Raw genomic sequence first — 18,620 nt, 5'->3', positions numbered from 1 at the left:
TAAGAGGTTTGTTATGTTTATTTTAGTCTTGTGGCGACACAACGTACCCTTGGGGAGGATGTGGGTCTCAAAAGGTCACGAGTCAGTTGACGCCTGTAAAATGTCACTTCAACAGAATCACTTTCCTTTAGACCTGAAGATTAAGCAAGCGTCCTCACAAACAACCGCCAAAGATAATGATGTACGGTAATGATGCAACTTGCATAACTGCAGTTATTTTTACGGGTGGAATTTCCACACCACTGCGGTGCATTTGTTTAAAAAGCTACAGCGTCACGTTAAAGAGTTGCTGTTTTACGTGCTGGGCGCCACGCACGTCGTGTTGTAACAATGGCGGCGTGTCTTGCACATTGACTTTGTATGTAAACTAGCACAGTGTCCGCTGCATTAGGCTAGGATTATTGTTCATCAGAACAGACTCCCCCCCCCCACCCCCCCCCCCCCCCTCATGGTTCTGTGATGATGCTTTTGCACCAAGAAGACCCGGCTTTGAGACCTGGTCACAACAAGGGCCTTTGTGCAGTTTATATGGTCTCCCCGGAGTGTTGCCTCTTGCTGTGACAGTATGATGATGTTTCAAACTAGATTGACATTCACAAAAGTGTATAAGGACATGATTGACTCTGTCATCACAGACTCTGTCCACACCGGCGCTGACAGATCTGCAGCTTTGCACAAGAGCATGTCCCGGACTCTCGGTACAGTTACCGGAGTAAGTAAGGTTTATATCCGGTTATCTGGGCCACTCTGCTCGGCTGTGGGTGGTCTTTGAGTTGTTCTACCTTTTGCATTGCAAAGCCATTCCTGTGTGCATGCGTCACTATAGAGAGAGAGTCTATGGTAAAGATGTGTGCTCCCTAAAGGAACCGGAAATGCATCACTTAACCGGCATTCGCTGTAAATGAGCGAGAGGGCGTTTTTTTTTAAACTACATTTGAATGCAGATTACACAGGGTCGTCACAGACTGTAAAATGTGTAGCTCGTTTATTTTAAAAATTTTCTTTGTTTTTATAAATGATTTCCGATGATTCCTGTCTTTATCTTCATGACCATCAGTCTGAATCTCATCAAGATTAACCCTTTAAGGTACTACTCGACCATTTGGTTCGACCACATTTTAAATCACTATATTTCATCGAAAAATGCATCAAGCTGAACTCACCAACACTAAATGAATGTCACTTGTTCTTAATGTTGTACTTTATGAATTATGCAAACCAGGTTTATTATGAACAGACATCTCAACCGTTTGGTAGAGGTATCTAAAATACTGTAGGGTCTAATTTAAAAAAATAAAATAAATATATATATATATATATTGATTGTCGTTATTGTTATCGTAAGTAAATAAAATAATAAAAAATGCAAAGAAATATTTTTTTCCCTATGCTTTTTTCTTGGTGCGTACCTTAAAGGGTTAAAGCTCTATATTAAATACAGGCAATAACCAACTCTTCTTCTTCTGATTAAAGAGTAACAAACACACTCCACTGCTCACTCCTCCCTTTCCTCAAGTCTGTCACATACAGTAACTATGTTGGCCTTTGCGTCATGAAAAGCACGTTGTTCTTCTGTTTGTGAAGTGAGATTTGGCTTCAAAATGTTAGGTTTGTCCATTTGGAACGGTTGAAGAACAATTCAAGATGGCAGCCTCTATAAAGTTAGGCAGAAGGCACATGCTTCAAATATACTGTATTTAAAGGGCTTGGGCTAAGACTATTTTTTTATTATTATTTTCACGAGATTATACACTTATATAAACATACTTATGGGCTGTGTATTCGGTTTCCTCCAATAAAATCGTCTAAATGTTGCACACTGGGCCTTTAAAGGTGAAGTCAGTAGTTTATAGTGACATCTGGAGGAGAGGCTGAAATTTACAACAAAGAACTGCTGCTCTGCTCACCCCCTCCCTTCCCTGAGCGCTACGGTATCCGCAGCCGGTCAAATGTCGTCCTCGTCGTCTTTCTCCGTGTCAGCAGATGAGGTTCGTGAGGCGAGGGAGAGGGCGAGCTACCGCGGCCGTAGCAGACGAAGCGGCGAGAGTGGAGGCGGGACTTCAGCTACAAGTAAAGAGACGCTTGATTTGTTCTCTCGCGTTTGTCCTTACAGGCTCCGGTAGAAACATGGCGTCTCGCTGCTAACAGTGGCTATGCAACCGCGGCCCGCGACAATGTTATTTTAAATGACTTTTTGAAACACTACGAAAATGAAACAAAAACTATTATACAGCGACTAGACAATGCAGGAGCACATAATATGTAAAAAAAAGTGGATTTTGAGTCATATAAACCCATAAATACTACACAGTGTCCCTTTAAATTGTGCCTGCACTTATTTCGAGTCATCTCTGCTCTTTTGTTTCACTATTTTAGCAGGAAGGGTTTTGTTGCAAACTTGGATCTCATTTGGTTGATCTTGTGAAACACCGCCACCCAGCGGTGGCGCGGCCGCCTCACACTCAAACGCACCACCCTTTGCGCCGCTGTTAAACTACATCTCCCACAGCTTCCTCTGTGCACGCGGTAGCCAGTCATGCGGCAGTGGGCATCCGCTGCACTGCTGCTGCTGCTGCTGCACGAAGAAGAAGAAGAAGAAGAAGAAGAAGAACTTTCGGGGGAAGATGCACGAAGAGGAGGATGGCAGCAGCGAGGCTCCGGACTCCTGCGCAGCCCCGCGGGTCGCGGCCGCCAAGTCCGTGGACATGGGCGAGGTGGAGGGCGCGAGGGAGCAGCAGGCTGCCTCCAGGCTGTGCGGCTATCTGAACAAACTGTCCGGCAAGGGGCCGCTGAGGGGGTTCAAGCCGCGGTGGTTCGTGTACGATCCGAGGAAGTGTTACTTGTATTACTTCAAGACTCCGCAGGACGCACTGCCGCTGGGACACATCGACGTCGGCGACGCCTGCTTCTGCTACGACGTGGAGGGAGAAGAGGGTCAGTTTGAGATCCGCACCGCGGGGAAGGAGTTTCTCTTCAGGGTATAAACTTTTTCTCTCTCTCGTTTGTTTGTGTGTGTGTGTGTGTGTGTGTGCTGTCATGTGTCACTTCCTTTATTCGCGGCTGAGAGACAGACACACCCATTAAGACTGTACACGTTGATGTTTGTTATATTTATTTATTTATTTAACTATATTATTTGTGTGTACAGTGTATGTCTTTATGTGTCTTGTGTTAATGGGCATCTGTCTGTTTACCATTTTCAATACATTTATGATTATAGTCCAAATTGCCCAACTTTTATAAATGATGCATTATCATATATAAATGATACAATTGGTTTACTACTACTACTACCAATACTAATCTGAAAAATATTTTTGACCTACTGCATAGCCCAAAGTTTAACATGCAGTAAATGAGACATACAGTCACTCAGGTGTGTGTTTATGATGGTATGTCATGTGCTAAATGCTATACTATAGTAAAGCTCATCTCTCAAATCACAATGGCAATTGTTTCCCCATATTTTCAGCCCTATTGACCGTTGTCTGATCCTTAGTTTTTCTTTCGTTCTTTCTCAGCAGCCTGTGTTTACCAGCACATTCTTCTGAATCTGAATCAGCACATTCTTCACTGTGTCTGCTCACTGTTTACATTCTTAGACTCATTTAAATACCCATAACCAAAGGGTCACAGCATCCCATGTGATCTTGTTTTTTCCCCCCTGCTAGCATGTGACTTTTATGGGTTCAGTCGCTGCCAAACCCAGCTCCTTCTTCGTCAGCCGTCACTGAAGGGTCACCGGCACCGTGTTTTCTATTTCATGTGTGAATTGTTGAACAATAAATCACTACTGCACGGCCCGAGGCTGGAACTGAGACCGAAACCAGCGTCTGTTCCCATTCACATGACTGATCAAAAAAAGTAACCAGCTATTTAAAGTGATGGTTCATGCTTTCGGTTTGAACATCTGTTACGCAGGTGTCGGGGCTTTTGTCGTTTGTTGTTTAACTATTGCTTTCTAAACTCTGACTTGTGTCAGGGGTTCATCAAGTTCACAGCAGCCTTTTAAAGATTTTTTCAACCCATACATGTGCTCTCTAATCTCGTTTGTGTGTGTGTTCTTTCTGTGTCTGCTGTCTTTTCAGGCGCCCAGCAAGCAGGTAATGCATTACTGGCTCCAGGAGTTGCAGCAGAAGCGTTGGGAGTACAGCAGCACGCGAGGCTCCGGCCAGAGAGACAGCTGGAGCTCCCCAACCCTGTCCTTCCCTCCCACGGGCCTTGTAGGCAAAGACAATGGTAGAGTTACCCATGCACAGACACAAGTGTACATACAGTAAACACATATATGTGACCAGCCATGGAAAAACCAGGAACAAGTAGACTTTTGAGTTACAGATTCTGTGATTTTCTAAGCTTTCCATCGATGTCTAACACATGGAAATCATCTGAAAAGATTTGAAGAAGATGTGGCCATTTGAATGTAGGCACTCCTCAAATTGCTTAAGGGACAATTTTAGCCTTTAGAAGATTTAGACCTTCCCGGGAGCCAAGAGACAGAATCATCACATTTACATAGCAACAACCTCAATCAGAGAAATTGGAGCACAGATACTATTTTATGTGCTACACTGAACAAAACATAAAAAAACTGGACATAATGAAACCCATGAAATAACTTGAAAAACATATAGGAGGGGGGGGGGCTTATTCTGTTATCATTTCTTGTTCTTACACTTGTGTAGTCATATTTCCATCATCTGTTTAATGAATGAATCAATGAATAGGTCCCAGGGGGTTCTCAGAGAAAAAAATAAAATGACATGTGAATATAAAGTTCATAAAAATGAAAAACAAGAATGGTAATATACTAAGAGTTAGAAGGAGCGAAGATATGGAATTAGATTTGTGTCAATATTTTCAAACAACACTCTTCACAAATCATTTTTTTTGCTTCTTAAAATAAAAACTGTTGTTTGGAAATATTGACACAAACCTAATTCCATACACAGATAGATACATAGAAAATGAAAAATCAAATCAAATATATTTAAGTGGCTCTGTGTTGGTGTGGATGGTTCAGTCTGTTACTGAATGAGCTGATGATGTGCTAACTCTCAGCTAGTTGCTAAATCATTAGCATCACAGTCAATGCTTCATACACAAAGCTGTGTCATTCACACATTATTCAAGCACATCAGGTCGGCTTGTTATTCATATTAATAGCAAATGCTCATATGCTCCCATTACAGCTTATAATACGGCCATCTGATCATACACAAGTTTCAATGTGCGTATCATTTGCATTTTAAAACAACAATACTGAGCTAGCTCATAAAACTGTTGCCACATAATGTTCTGAAACGCACAGTGGATTATTAAAAGACAGCGTCTAGCAGGATTTTTTTTGTTTAATCCCTGTATGTGACTTCGAATGAACACTAGTGTAATGTGGATGTACAACATTAATGAAAACTCAACCCAAAAGAAGACAGAAGAGGTTCGGGGTGCTTTATTTTCATCGCTGTGTCATGTCGTCATCTCAGATAACTACTGTGTCTGTTTGCCTCAAGGTGTCCAGTTATTCTCATGTCCCGTCTTTCTCATTCAGCCGCTAAATAATCCATCCGTTTGGCTTTAAACTCTGGAAAAAAAATCTGCAACTCCAAATGCTAGCGCGTTAGCATAAAGTCCGCTAGCTTAAATACAAACGCGCTAGCATAAAGTCTGCTCGCATTGGCAGAAGTGTGATCGGCATCGGCAAGACCAAAAGCCTCTGTCTTCTTTAAGAAGTAAAAGTCAAAGATTTGTGCTGTAACAGCTGCGATTTAGTTCTTCTGCGTTTTTCCTTGTCCATCTTCATTCAATGGTGAATAAACACAGCTTCTGAAGCACAGTAGCAGTGAGGAGCCGCATCAGCCTCGGCTGGAATGTGATATTACCACAACCTAACTAGGAATCGATTCACAGCTATCGAACAACCCTTTTTTTGTTTTAAGACCCACAATACTGTGATTTGAAGCATGTAGTGGCTTCTTAAACTTGCATAATTTTGAAGAAAAACAACAAAATCCCTCATTTTGAAAAAAAAAGAAGCCTTTTTCCTTTGTTTACTCAGTTTGCACTGGGCTGACTTGTTGCTACTTTTGCCCTGGCAAGTCACATATCTGATATGGTTAATGTTGACACAAGTGCTGTGCACACAAGTGAAGAGTTTGTAGACGTGGTAATGTTGAGCACTCAAGAACAAAGTAAATACATTTCTGTAATTTTAATCAAAAAACCACTTCCTGTCTCACTCACCTGCAGGATTTATGTTTTGTAATCATCGAGTCATATAACACCTTCAGAAATGCAGGATAAAGTGCATTTTTTTTAGCACATTAGTTTATAAGAGACTCCAGAGTTGCAAAGTAATGCAGATTAATTAAAGAAAATTAAAGGACAAACATGGGATTTAAAATACTTAGAAATGTAGGTTTAATGCACTTGTAGTAGTTTTTGCATCATTATTGTCAAGCTGTGATGAAATGTGTGTGTGTGCGGGAAAGAGCAGTTCTTGCCGTAATGTGCCCTTAACTGGAAATGTCCCTTTAGCTGTGAGGAAGTTGTTAATGTTTAATGCATTACTCATGTGTGGGTTGACACATGCGAGTACCCAAAGCACATAACTTCAGTGTACGTCTTTGTTAATCTCATTTAATTTCTTTTATATACCTCTTCTCTTTACACTAGGCCATGAACGACACTCAGATTATTGCCTTGTATAATAATTATATACAACAACAACAATTCTCATTGTCATTCGTCGTCTCTGTTGAATTCAGACGGTTCCATCTTTGACAAGCTGAGCAGCAGCATGGAGAAGGTGCGTAGCGACTTTGCCATGGAGACAGAAACGGATGGCGGAGCAATGGTGGGGATCCAGTCAGCCAGAGGGTCTTTACCTGGGACCACAAACCCACTCAACTTTTCACTCAAAAACTTTGGTACAGATCTCAGGTGAGGCCCAGTTCCAACTATCTGCCACGCTGCTATAATCCTACATAATTGCTATGATTACAAGTCTCTCACAATGTCCCTGCTTAACAGGTGTAACTGCTGTAGTTTGTTTGCCACAGCATGTGCCCCAGTAAGAGCTGTACGGAGGAAACCAAATACCTCTTTTGTGTTTGTTGTAGTCGACGGCAATAGAGGAAATGGTTACATGCATCCAGGTCACTGGTTGCTCAAGTATGAAGCCACGAAAAGTTCCCCTTCTGGGCGACGCAACAATAATTCCATTCACGTAATACAACACAGTGAAATGCTAAAAATGTGAGACATGGATTGAATTTACTTTGTGTCCGTGATGGAAAGACATGACACTTGTTTAGGTGAACAGGAGCCTTAGAGCAGCTCAACTAACAACATCTTTTTTATCATGTTTTTAGAGTTTTCAATAGAAAAAGGTGTTTTCAGAGAGGTAATGTTGCCATTTAAATGCACAGTATGTCATTTCTGCCACCAGGGGTCTCTTTTTCAGTCAAAACAGTAACAAAGGACACATGGGATCATGAGCTTTGGTTTACTTCCTGATTAAATCACTGATCCTCTCCGTCTTAATCCTGAAGTTACTTTGTATTCCAGCCTTATATTCAGTTGTATACACCATTTAACATTCAACTTTTTAAAAAAGTCTTTTCTGGCTACTCAAAAATCTCAGATTCATCAGCGTCTGCACCAACGTGTAACACAAACCCTCTTGTACCTCCTGTTTCAAAGTAAAAGCACACAAGTGTTTCTGTTGTTTTTTTTCCAGTCCTTGAAATATTTGCAGGAGCAGCAAACCAGAGTCCTGGCTAATATTAGCACAGCACAGAGGAGGAGTTCAAGCGATTGTAAAACATAGCAAACAGCTCTGCAAAAATCAGATCATGTCATTAAAGGGTGACCCACATTAATGACACAGTGATATAAATAAGGATTTTTATGGATCTAAGAATTGTTACTTCTCGGTCCTAATCCTACTGACCAGGCATTCTTAACACTGAAGCTGTAGTCTCACCCTCCTGTCTGACTGTTGTTGTTCTGTCAGGAACTCCATGTCTTATCTGCGGCAAGGCAAAGGAGCCGAGAGCAGGCGCAGTGTTTTCTACACCGGTAACAACAGCGCCAGTGCAGAAGAGTGGGAGTTGGTGGACGCCCCACCTAAAGACTTCACCGAACAGAAACATCATCCAGACAACCACAGACGTACGTCCAATCCACGCAACCCCACGCTCTGGCTGTGGTTTGATACTCCTACACATCTTATATACCCAAGAGAGGGACTAGTACCGCTTCACTTAACCTTTCTGTTTATATCCAGCCCCTGAAGTTAGCTACTCGTGCAGTTAAATCTACAGATACAGGCATCAAAGTGATGAAATTCTCCTCTCTCTCAGATTCCTTTGGCTCGGCATTTACTTTTGACTTTGTGCGCAATTCAGCAAGGCCCAGAAAGCCTCTGCTTCGGGACATGATGGGCTCCGGGAGGTTTGGCCGCAGTGCCGAGACACGCAGTGCCGAGAGCTCCCCGGTGGATTGTAATGGCGGCAAACCCTTGGAGATGCAGCTTCGTCTCCAGAGCCAACAGGAGGAACTGAGCCGCATGCAACAGGAGCAGGCCAAACTCCGAGAGGAGCTCTCCAGTCACAAGGTACGGTTTTCACAGTGCAGTTTTACAGTAGTTGTCAATCCAATAATGTGGAAATAATAACAACAAGAAATGAGAGGACATAAAATTATTGAAACTAGTGCTGTGCAATAGGTTAACGCGCGTTAATGCACGTTAACGCATGACACGACAAATAACCAGCGTACCTGTGTACTGTGTTTGTGTGCCTTTGTTTTTAAAGTTTAGCGTTACTTTACAGACTCGTTTTAACAATCCGGAGTCACGTAAACATGACGTCACGCAGCCAGTCGTCGTGGAAACGCGTTGTGTGTTAACGTTTGACAGCACTAATTGAAACTTCTGCATTTGTTGTCATTGAATTAGGTTCACACATCCGCCCAATGAAAGGAGAAACCTTGACTGATGGTCAAAAATGGTCAATTTGATGTTCACGACCAACATAAGAGCTAAACAGAGATTAAACAAACAGAAAACTCACTACATACACTCTCTAGTTTACCCTGTTGCTACACTTGACTGGTGTTAATATCCAGTTAAACTTAACTTCTTGTTCATTTGCTTACGATTTTTGACACCTTTTGTCCGTTTGATTCGCTGTTATCTTGCGTCAGTTACATGCACATACCCTTTCAGAGACTTACGGTTAAACAGGAAATTACAAAAACGAACATTAAAATACACACCGACAAAATACAATCGCTAACTTTAGAGTAAGAGTTCCCTTTGTCATCTTACCCATCATAACCAATGACGTCACTGTCATATGTATGATGTTTTTAGCATTCAATTCCAAGCCTCAGCGAGCCATGTACACCAATGTAGAAGTTTTTCTACATCTACTGTCAGCTTGTTGTGGTTATCATGAAATTGGACCAGCTTATCATTGTGGTATTGTTACTTCCACTTTGTTTCTTCTGCTCTTCTCTTAGATACACTTGTCTTACCGTGTATACAGTCATTTTAATACCTATTACCTAAATGAGTTTATCAAAGACTTTTGAACTCTTAAACTGCCTTTAGTATGATCTACTAAAGGCAGTTCAAGAAACCAAGCAAATCTTCTAAGTCTTTGATAAACTCATTTAGGTAATAGGTATTAAAATGACTGTATACACGGTAAGACGAGTGTATCTAGGAGAAGAGCAGAAGAAACAAAGTGGAAGTAACAATACCACAAAGATAAGATGGTTTGCCCTGAAGGGTATTTTAGAGTGTGAATTCACTAGAAGCCTAATGTTGTGTCATTGTGACACACAGAGTTAGAGTTGAGCTTTCACAAACACGAGAAGACAGAATGAAGTAAGAACTCGGTGAATATCAGTTCTCCTAAAAGCACGTGTGTTTGTGTGTTCTTGCATAAACATGCAGTAGAGGATAAAGCAGTAGAAAACGACGTGAGTGGTTAAGGTCAAGCCTAAGATTTGTATTGAGGGTTAGGGATGGTTTAGAGTTAGGCATTAACTGCTTATGGTTAAGAGTAGGGATCACGTTTACTCACGTTTACCTTCACGAATGTTTTTGTTATCTGGAAATGAAGAAGAGTAAAAGGCTACAAAGATGACGTGAATATGTGTAACGAGCATTAGTAACAGAGTGTGAATTAATACTCATACGTTAACTGCATATAGGGCCAATTCCAATTCCTATTTTAACCCTCAAAGTCAACCCTTAATCTTAACTGGCCCTCAAAACCAAGTGTTGAGGGTTATTTTGTCACTTAGAAATGGGACACCCCTTAAATGCAGATACGTCTTCAGACTGCGGGGGGCAGAATAACGCGAAAGCTGCGTCCAGTCTGTCAACTCCAAAAAAGAAGAAGAAGAAGAAGAACACATTTTACGTCACGATTATTTATTACGAGCCGTTTGTCAGTCAAGTTATTAGGTTGTCAGTTAGTTATAAGATGATACTCATACAAATACCACAACCACGGACATATTCAGCTGACAGTTACCACACACCACGGCTTATTGAAGGGTAAACGATGTCCGCACCGGCCGGCTATTGACAAAAGATCGTAAAATTAAAATAAATGTTACGCAACAATGACGTCAGTAATCCATAATATGGGTCTAAACTAAGATAATACAATGGTTTTCATCATTTTTATATCTATATTAACAAAGAAAATACTTAATTTGTATCGAACTCGCTTCGCTGCTTTCGACTCCATCTTTCTTATGTGAAAACACGCAATGCATTCTGGGTAGCCCTAGCTCCCAAGTGTGGTCTCGGAAAATCTTAATATTGAGAGCGATACAGCCCTTAAACTTGCCCCTCAACTTAATTTTTCTGAGAATCGGGACAGCACTTGCACTAGAGGGAGCATTTTTGAGATTGAGGGTTAAGCAAGGAATTGGAAGTCGATCGTCGGGAGAATTAACGATCGATTATCAACTTAATTTCAAAACATAATACTGATCCTACAAATTAATGATAATCTTTCAACCAAACCGATTCTCTCTCCATTCACCAGGAGCTGGTGAGACTTCTTCAGCAAACTCTAAGGACGTCTCAGTGTGACAGGCCAACAGCACGCTGTCCAGCCCCAGCTCCCGATGCCTCTGCAGCCACAGACCAGACTCAGACTTCCACAGTGACCCAGGAAGAACTCACCCAGCTGGACGGCCTGCTTCAGGAAAGAGACGGACAGATCCAGTCGCTGTGTGGCCACATGGAGCGTCTCGCCTTAGAGAAGGAGAGTCTGCAGCAGGAGCTAAAAGGCTTGAAGATTAAAGTGGGGGAAATCAATGACCAGCTGGGGATGATGATGGAGACCATCCAGGCTAAGGATGAAGTCATCATGAAGCTGTCGCAGGAGAGCTCCGAGGACGGCGGCAGTCCCACAAATTCACTGTCTCCCAACAAAGAGCAGCAAGAGCTGGACATCCTCAAGGTGAAGAGGGAGAGTTGATACAGACAAGAAAGCTGCCGATTATAATTCTGAAGATTTGTAGAGCAGCCATTTGACATGTTTTAGAGGTCATTGTTTCTTCTCGACAGTGAACCAGCATGCATGAAACTGAGAAATGGAACTCGGCTATCATTCATGTCATTGTTTACCCCTGTGATTTTTGTATCGTGTCCCAGAAATGATCTTTTTAGCTGCAACGTAGGAAGAGTTGTGTGTTTTTATGTCTCGTTTATGCTGTGGTTGAATTTCCACTGATTATTAAGGCTGTTTTTCCTCATTTTCAGGACGGTCTTCAAGGCTACAAAACCCAAAATAAGTTCTTGAACAAAGAGATCCTGGAGCTGACAGTGTTGCGCAGAAATGCAGAGAGCAGAGAAAAGGCTTTGGAAGCAAAGGTATGATCCCAGGTTTGGGGCGTTCGTGGTACTTTTCTCTGTTCATAGAAACAGGAAGTATGACTCAAGTGTGGGGGGAAGTCCAGTGCTGAACTTAGCTGATGTCCTTTAAACCCTAAACTGCAAAACAGGAAAAATGGAACACAAGCTGAAACCTTGACGTAAGCCTTTCTATGTTTTTTTTTTTCCTTTCTGTAGTGTATCGCGCTGGAGGCCAAGTTGTGTCAGGTGGAGAGTAAATATCTGGTGCTGCTTCAAGAAGTGAAAAACCCAGTTTGTTCATCTTCAGAGCAGAATCCTGCCCATGAGGTCATCTCCAGATTATTGGAGGATGCCCTGCAGGCAGAGGGCTCTGAGCAGCAAGAACATCCCATCTTCAAACCAAACACTGTCAGGTAGGGGGCAAAAAACCTCTAAGAACGTTTGCAATGAATTAAACTTCACTGATGGACGATGGTTTTTTACGTTTCTCTCCGTTTTTGAATTGACGACAGCGAGTACGACGTGTTCGGCTTCAAGACGGTGCCTGAAGAGGAAGAGGAGGAGGAGAAGCTGGTTGCAAAGGTGCGAGCGTTGGAGCTCAAGTCCTTGTCCATGACGAATCAGGAGGTGTCCGTCGGAGTAAAGTGGGAGAACTATCTGGCCGGCACCATGAACAGAGACCTGGTGCGCTCCCCTGAGCTCAAAGCTCTGATTCGCTGCGGCGTTCCCCACGAGCACCGGTCCCAGGTGTGGCGCTGGTGCGTCTCCTTCCACGTCAAAAAGTTCCGGGACCATTTGGCGGCAGACTATTACGAGACCTTGCTGAACGTGGCCCGGGACAAACCCAACCCCGCTTCGAAGCAGATCGAGCTGGATCTGCTGCGCACTTTGCCGAACAACAAGCACTACGCTTCTCCGAGCGCAGGCGGCATCCAGAAACTCAGGAACGTCCTGATGGCTTTCTCCTGGAGGAATCCGGATATCGGCTACTGTCAGGGACTAAACAGGTACTGGGAGATTTGCTTTATCTTCCACTTCTTTTCTATTTTTTCTTTTAAATGACTTGAAATAATGAATTTGCGTATCATTTTTTCAGACTGGCTGCCATCGCCTTGCTGTATCTGGACCAAGAGGATGCCTTCTGGACTCTTGTAGCCATAGTGGAAGTTTTCATGCCAAGAGACTATTACACCAAGACTCTGCTTGGCTCACAGGTAAACATGGCCAAAAGGTTAGATTGTAATACTGGTGCTCGACTCTCTCCCTGCTGGATGGTTTCGCATGTTTTCTGCCTGTATTATGTCTTAGTAAAAAATGATTCAAAGTGGTCCTGTCTGTGCAGGTCGACCAGCGCGTGTTCAAGGACCTGATGTGCGAGAAGCTGCCCCGGCTTCACGCCCACTTTGAGCAGAACAAGGTCGACTTCTCCCTCATCACCTTCAACTGGTTCCTGGTGGTGTTTGTGGACAGCGTAGTGAGTGACATTCTCTTCAAGATCTGGGACGCCTTTCTGTTCGAAGGTCCAAAGGTAAAGCCCAATTTATACTTCTGCGTAAAGTGCTCTGCGTAGGCTACGTAGAGACTCTGCGTCGACGCAGAGACTGTCGAAGAGCCTCTGCGTCGTCTCCGTCTGCACGAAATATTTTTTAAGTGTCCGTCACTCCGTCAAGGGACAACGGAGACGGCAAGAGCTGCGATTGGTCCTCAGGACAGGCCGAGCGAAGCTGCTCTGTGCCGGCTCTCAGTGCGCTCCGGGCGTCCTGACAGAGGCGGAGCTGATCCCCTCCGATAACGCCGCTGCAGAACTATAAATACGTCATATCTTAACACACACAGCCCATGTTTAGACCCTAAATAGCCAATTTCTCGCCTCAAATTATCTTAAAACTGCGTTCCGTCACACAGAAAAGTGAGAAACGGCCACTGTTTCAACAACAACAGTCTTTCTCTCTCTTTCTTTCTCGGACGCCATTGCTCACTGTAGCCAGAAGCACAACAACCTTGCGCAGCGACCCCTACTGATCGGGCGGGAAATTGCAGCGAGTGTCCGTCACCACGACGCAGAAGTATAAATGCTCGAGGCGTCTCCGTGGTGACGCAGACGGATAACGCATACGCAGTCGGAGAAGTATAATGTGGCCTTAAGACACGGAAGAGAAAGTAAGATTGGGACTCTTTAAGCTGAAATTTGGGCTTTCTCTGGGGGTGCTCCGATTAGAGTTGGTGTAAATGATTAATGCAGGACAACTTGTTACGGTGGCCTTAAGCCTTTGAGTAAAGATAACTTAGATCAGTCACTTTAGTGACTAAGTTTTATGTGTGACCTTTGTGCTGTCTTTACAACAGTAGATTAAATGCATCTGTGTTATTGTGAAGCACCAACATGAAATTATAACCCAGTTTGACAACTGCTTTCCTTTTGTTTGGTTTTATGATGTACAGGTTGTCCTGTCATAAATCTCTGGCTTCAGATTTAAAACTGCTTAAACACCGTCTACACATCAAATGCGAGACATTTAACTGACGAGCCTAATCAAACGTATTGTAAGCCTAAAACAAATCATTTCTTTGTCAGGGAATCAAAATAAAGTCTTATTTAAATGTTATTTTTGCATGGTTGGCACAAACACCAAATTCTAATCTGGCTGTGTCTGATGAAAGTGTGATTAGTTTGCTAGATTAGCAAAACAAGTTTAAAGTGAGAATATAACCGCAAGTTTGTGAAACTCTCCCGTTTGTCCACTTGGTGGCGACAGAACCAAACAATGAAAAGTCTTCAACTCAACTTCAAGACCAGAAGCAAAAACAAAACATATAGAGGCATTATTTTTTATACACTTTGATTCATGTTTTTAAGCACAATATGCATTCTCCTTTAGTTCTGTTTATGGTCTGCACCAAAACAAATGGGTACATTTTGACATGTATTAGGAAGAAAAGCACAGATGTCACTGGTCACGTGAACAATGACTCTGGTTTAGTTCATGTCAGTCGGGACGGTGTGACCGTAAAACAGCATGCACTCTGAAACCGAGGAAGCTAAATGGAACTCATCACACCGCCGGTCGCTTCGTAATTTTCCTACCGTGACCTTTTCACAATGGCTGCTGTGCAAATGGGCCCATTTCAGTCTCTTTAGCTGCTACATGTGTGTGTTTTATTCATTTAAAACAGCAGTCGGAACACCGAGAGCGGCTAAACAATGGCAAAGTCAGAAAATATTCAAATGAAAATAATGCTGCAAAGCTCTGCGTAACAGAAGAATTGCAAATTGGTGAAAACTGTGTCTGGAGTAATCACGACAACACCTTCCCTATATGAATGTATATTGATTTTTAGGTGTAGTATTATTGCTTATTCTGTGTTTGTTCAGTGAAGGAAAAAAAAGATAATATTCTATTCTATACGGAAAGACGAGCACTGAATTTCACACCTTTTGATGTTTTTTTCCTTTGTTTCAGATCATATTTCGCTTCGCCCTGGCTCTCTTCAAGTACAAGGAGGAAGAGTTTTTGAAGTTGGAGGACTCCACCGCAATCTTCAAATATCTGCGACACTTCACAAGCACAATCCTGGATTCAAGGTAGAGCCACTGCAGCCACGTGTACAAGCATGACTCGTCTATAACGCCTGCACTAACGAAGCGTAAGATAACGAAACGCTGGAATAGCCGATCGTGACGCCATCTCCGATTCAGGCACAGTTTGGCATTTGTAGAGATGCAAGGTCACCTTATTTGTGAAAGTAATATGCAACTACAGTCTTAGAAATAAAAGTGCTAAGTAGAACTATATATGGTTCTTCGGCTTATCCTCATAGGAGAACCCTTAGTGTTACCAAGAACCCTTTTAAAACCATTTATTCAGGAAAGGGGTTTTAAAGGGTTCTCTGGATCTTAAAAGATCCATTAGTGTTACCAAGAACCCTTGAAAAACCCTTTCTTCTGGAGAAGCAAATGGTTCCAGGTAGAACACTCAGCCCTTGTAGAAGAACCCTTTTGGAACCCTTATTTCTAAGAGTGTAGTAAAATAGACTAAACAGATTTGATGTTGAATTCAGTACAGCTTCAGAAACACAGTGCTTCTAGATTAGAACAATACAAAATGTCACATGCAGACAGTTATATTCCTCTGTTGATTTACCTTTTTTTCCTGCCAGGAAGCTGATGAGCGTCGCGTTCGTAGACATGAACCCTTTCCCCATGAGACTAATCCAGAACCGCCGCTCCTTTCACCTGGAGAAAGTGCGCCTGGAGCTGACGGAGCTGGAGGCGATCAGACAGACCTTCCTGAGGGAGAGAGAATCGAGTCAGGACGGACGGAGCTTCGTCAGTGATGACGAGGAGGATAACTGACCTCCACTCACGGCTGAAAAAAAAGGGGGGATTTTAATTTGTAAAGAATCGTTGGAGTTGGTCTACGCCTCGTGCTGGAACAATCGACTGCATTTTGAGAGAAATCGCATCTAAGGACCAGAACATTACTTGTTTGCTGTTTGCTGTCAGTATTTGTGCAAATAGTGTAAATACATTGTTTGCTGTCAGCGTGTGTGTTTACATGATTGTCTTATGTTTGTCTTTCCGAGTGCCAAGATTTTTGGACACCGTCCAAATCAGTGTTTATAAAACCATGGCTGTGATCCTTTTTTTTTTTTTTTTTTTCTAATCTTGCACCGCCTTTCTTAAATGTCTTATAATTGTTGTATTTTTTTTTCCCACATTGCCACTGAACAGCACATGTTTTGTGTTTGTGCCTGAACTTAAATCACTTTATGCTGAAAGTCATATTTTTGGTCAAATATAAACGTGTAAAGTATTTGAATCTACTAAAAAAAGTGGATAATGTGGAGATCATTCCTGGTCGAATGACGTCTAACAGCAAGTACACTACCGATCAAAAGTTTGGGGTAACTTATACAATTTTTTTTGTGTTTTCCATTAAAACTCAAAATGAATAGAAAATATAGACAAGGCATTGACAAGATTAGAAATGATGATTTTTATCAAACACTGCTTTTCTCAAAGAACAAGCAAAACTGTTTCCAGCTGTGCTAACATCATTGCACAAGGGTTTTCAAGGGTTTTCTAATCATCCAATAGCCTTCTAACGCAATTAGCAAACACAATGTACCATTAGAACACTGGAAATGGGCCTGTATACACCTATGTACATATTCCATTAACGTTTGCAGCTAGAATAGTCGTTTACCACATCAACAATGTATACAAGTACATTTCTAAGTGACCCCATACTTTTGAACGGTAGTGTACGTTTTAAAAAAGAAAAAAAATCCATCCATTGATAATCACTCAAAAATAATGTGGAATATTTCAGGAAAGACTGTGACACTGCTGAGTGACATTTGTGTTATCTCCTCATATCTGAAGTACCACTCGATATTTACATCCAAAATGACAAATCGTGTTTACTCAAAACTCCATTCTGAAACCATTCCATTAACGTCCATGTAATGTGCCAAAAAATGCCTTTAATTATTACATATTAAGTATGATTTAATTTCTCTGTATGTATGTTTTCAGTAATGTTGTCCCCAAAAACCTACTCCGCAGAATGTAAAGTACGTGTAAAAATGCTGGGATTGCTGAAAGCATTTGCATTGACTGTCCTCCGTGTGGCAGTGTAACACGTGTTTTGCCAGTGTTTACATTCATTCACAGGTACCATCGATATGCTATATTTCAGCTTGGGATAAAAATGGCTACAATGGGAGTCTGTCAGTGGGACTGTTGCCATGGAGATGTGATTTTTTTTTCCCCCTATCGTTGAGTAAAATAATTTTCAGGAGATTACATGTTGAGAAACATTTAAGGTACTAACACGTGACGGTTTACTCCTCAGCACCGTGGCTGTATTCTCTACATTTCCTCTTAAATAATTCCCTCTGTGCAACAACAAAAACACATATTTGGTTTATCAGTAGTTGCTGTTTTGCCGTCTTAATGCCATGTAAGCGGGAGGGCTGTTTTCTTAATTTTCCTTTACAGCATTCTCTGCTTTTATTTCCCAAATGATTGTGGTTAGCCATTTTTTTTTTTTTGCATGCAATCTTTGTTTCGCCAATCAAACTTGTGAACAAATGACATAAGTTATGAGTTGTTATTGTAATAGAATGTAATAAGGTGGGGTAAAAAAAAACTAAGTGACCTCATGAGAGGTGCGAGAGAGCAGGTCTCTCTAAAAACTCAAGCTTGTGTAGTTTGGTCCACTCATTATGTTAAATACATAGTTTTGTTCTAAGTTTAGGTTCCATTTCAATTTGTCATTTTATATATAAAACTATCATGACTTTTTTCTTTTGCTTTTTCCCCAGCACCACATTGCACAAAAAGGATGATTTCAGAATATTATTGGGCACTTCATTTTTTTTTGTTTTTGAATATCTCCACAGTAATGCAACGCTTGTATGTTACACAAAAACAAGCGCACGCCACTATACTTTTGTGTACGGACGAAATTCAATAAACCTTTTGTCTGACAGAAAGTTGTGTCTCAATCGTAGGTGTCGACAATAAACGGCTATCTTTATGTCCCGCACACACACACGGTTCCTTAATTGCAGCAGACGGCAGATGCTTTCAGTCATCTTTATTCATAGCCTGCATCTCTCGTGCTTCAGTTCCACAGTGGAGCCACCAGGGGGGAGGGGCTTGTGCAGACTCAAAAGCCTGATGGTGCTGCTGCAAGTGACAGAAAACAACAGAGACGAAAGC

At 42.0% G+C, this 18,620-nt stretch overlaps 1 protein-coding gene across 1 annotated transcript; it reads left to right on the top strand.

The window, feature by feature from the left end:
- Nucleotides 1-2,624: 2,624 nt before the first annotated feature.
- On the top strand, nucleotides 2,625-18,015 carry tbc1d2b (TBC1 domain family, member 2B; the record flags this gene model as incomplete). Its single annotated transcript, XM_083893354.1, has 13 exons — nucleotides 2,625-2,978; nucleotides 4,089-4,239; nucleotides 6,768-6,942; nucleotides 8,018-8,175; nucleotides 8,367-8,620; nucleotides 11,076-11,495; nucleotides 11,798-11,908; nucleotides 12,107-12,303; nucleotides 12,403-12,897; nucleotides 12,987-13,104; nucleotides 13,233-13,418; nucleotides 15,352-15,473; nucleotides 16,049-18,015. The coding sequence occupies 13 exons, from the start codon at nucleotides 2,625-2,627 to the stop codon at nucleotides 16,242-16,244; spliced, it is 2,937 nt and encodes a 978-aa protein (XP_083749480.1). The 3' UTR covers nucleotides 16,245-18,015.
- Between the last annotated feature and the right edge of the window lie 605 nt (nucleotides 18,016-18,620).

This window comes from Microchirus variegatus, assembly GCF_963457635.1.
Source record: "Microchirus variegatus genome assembly, chromosome: 8".
NCBI lineage: Eukaryota > Metazoa > Chordata > Actinopteri > Pleuronectiformes > Soleidae > Microchirus > Microchirus variegatus.
Note: the sequence above shows the minus strand (reverse complement) of the source record. Positions and strands in the feature narration are given on the sequence as shown.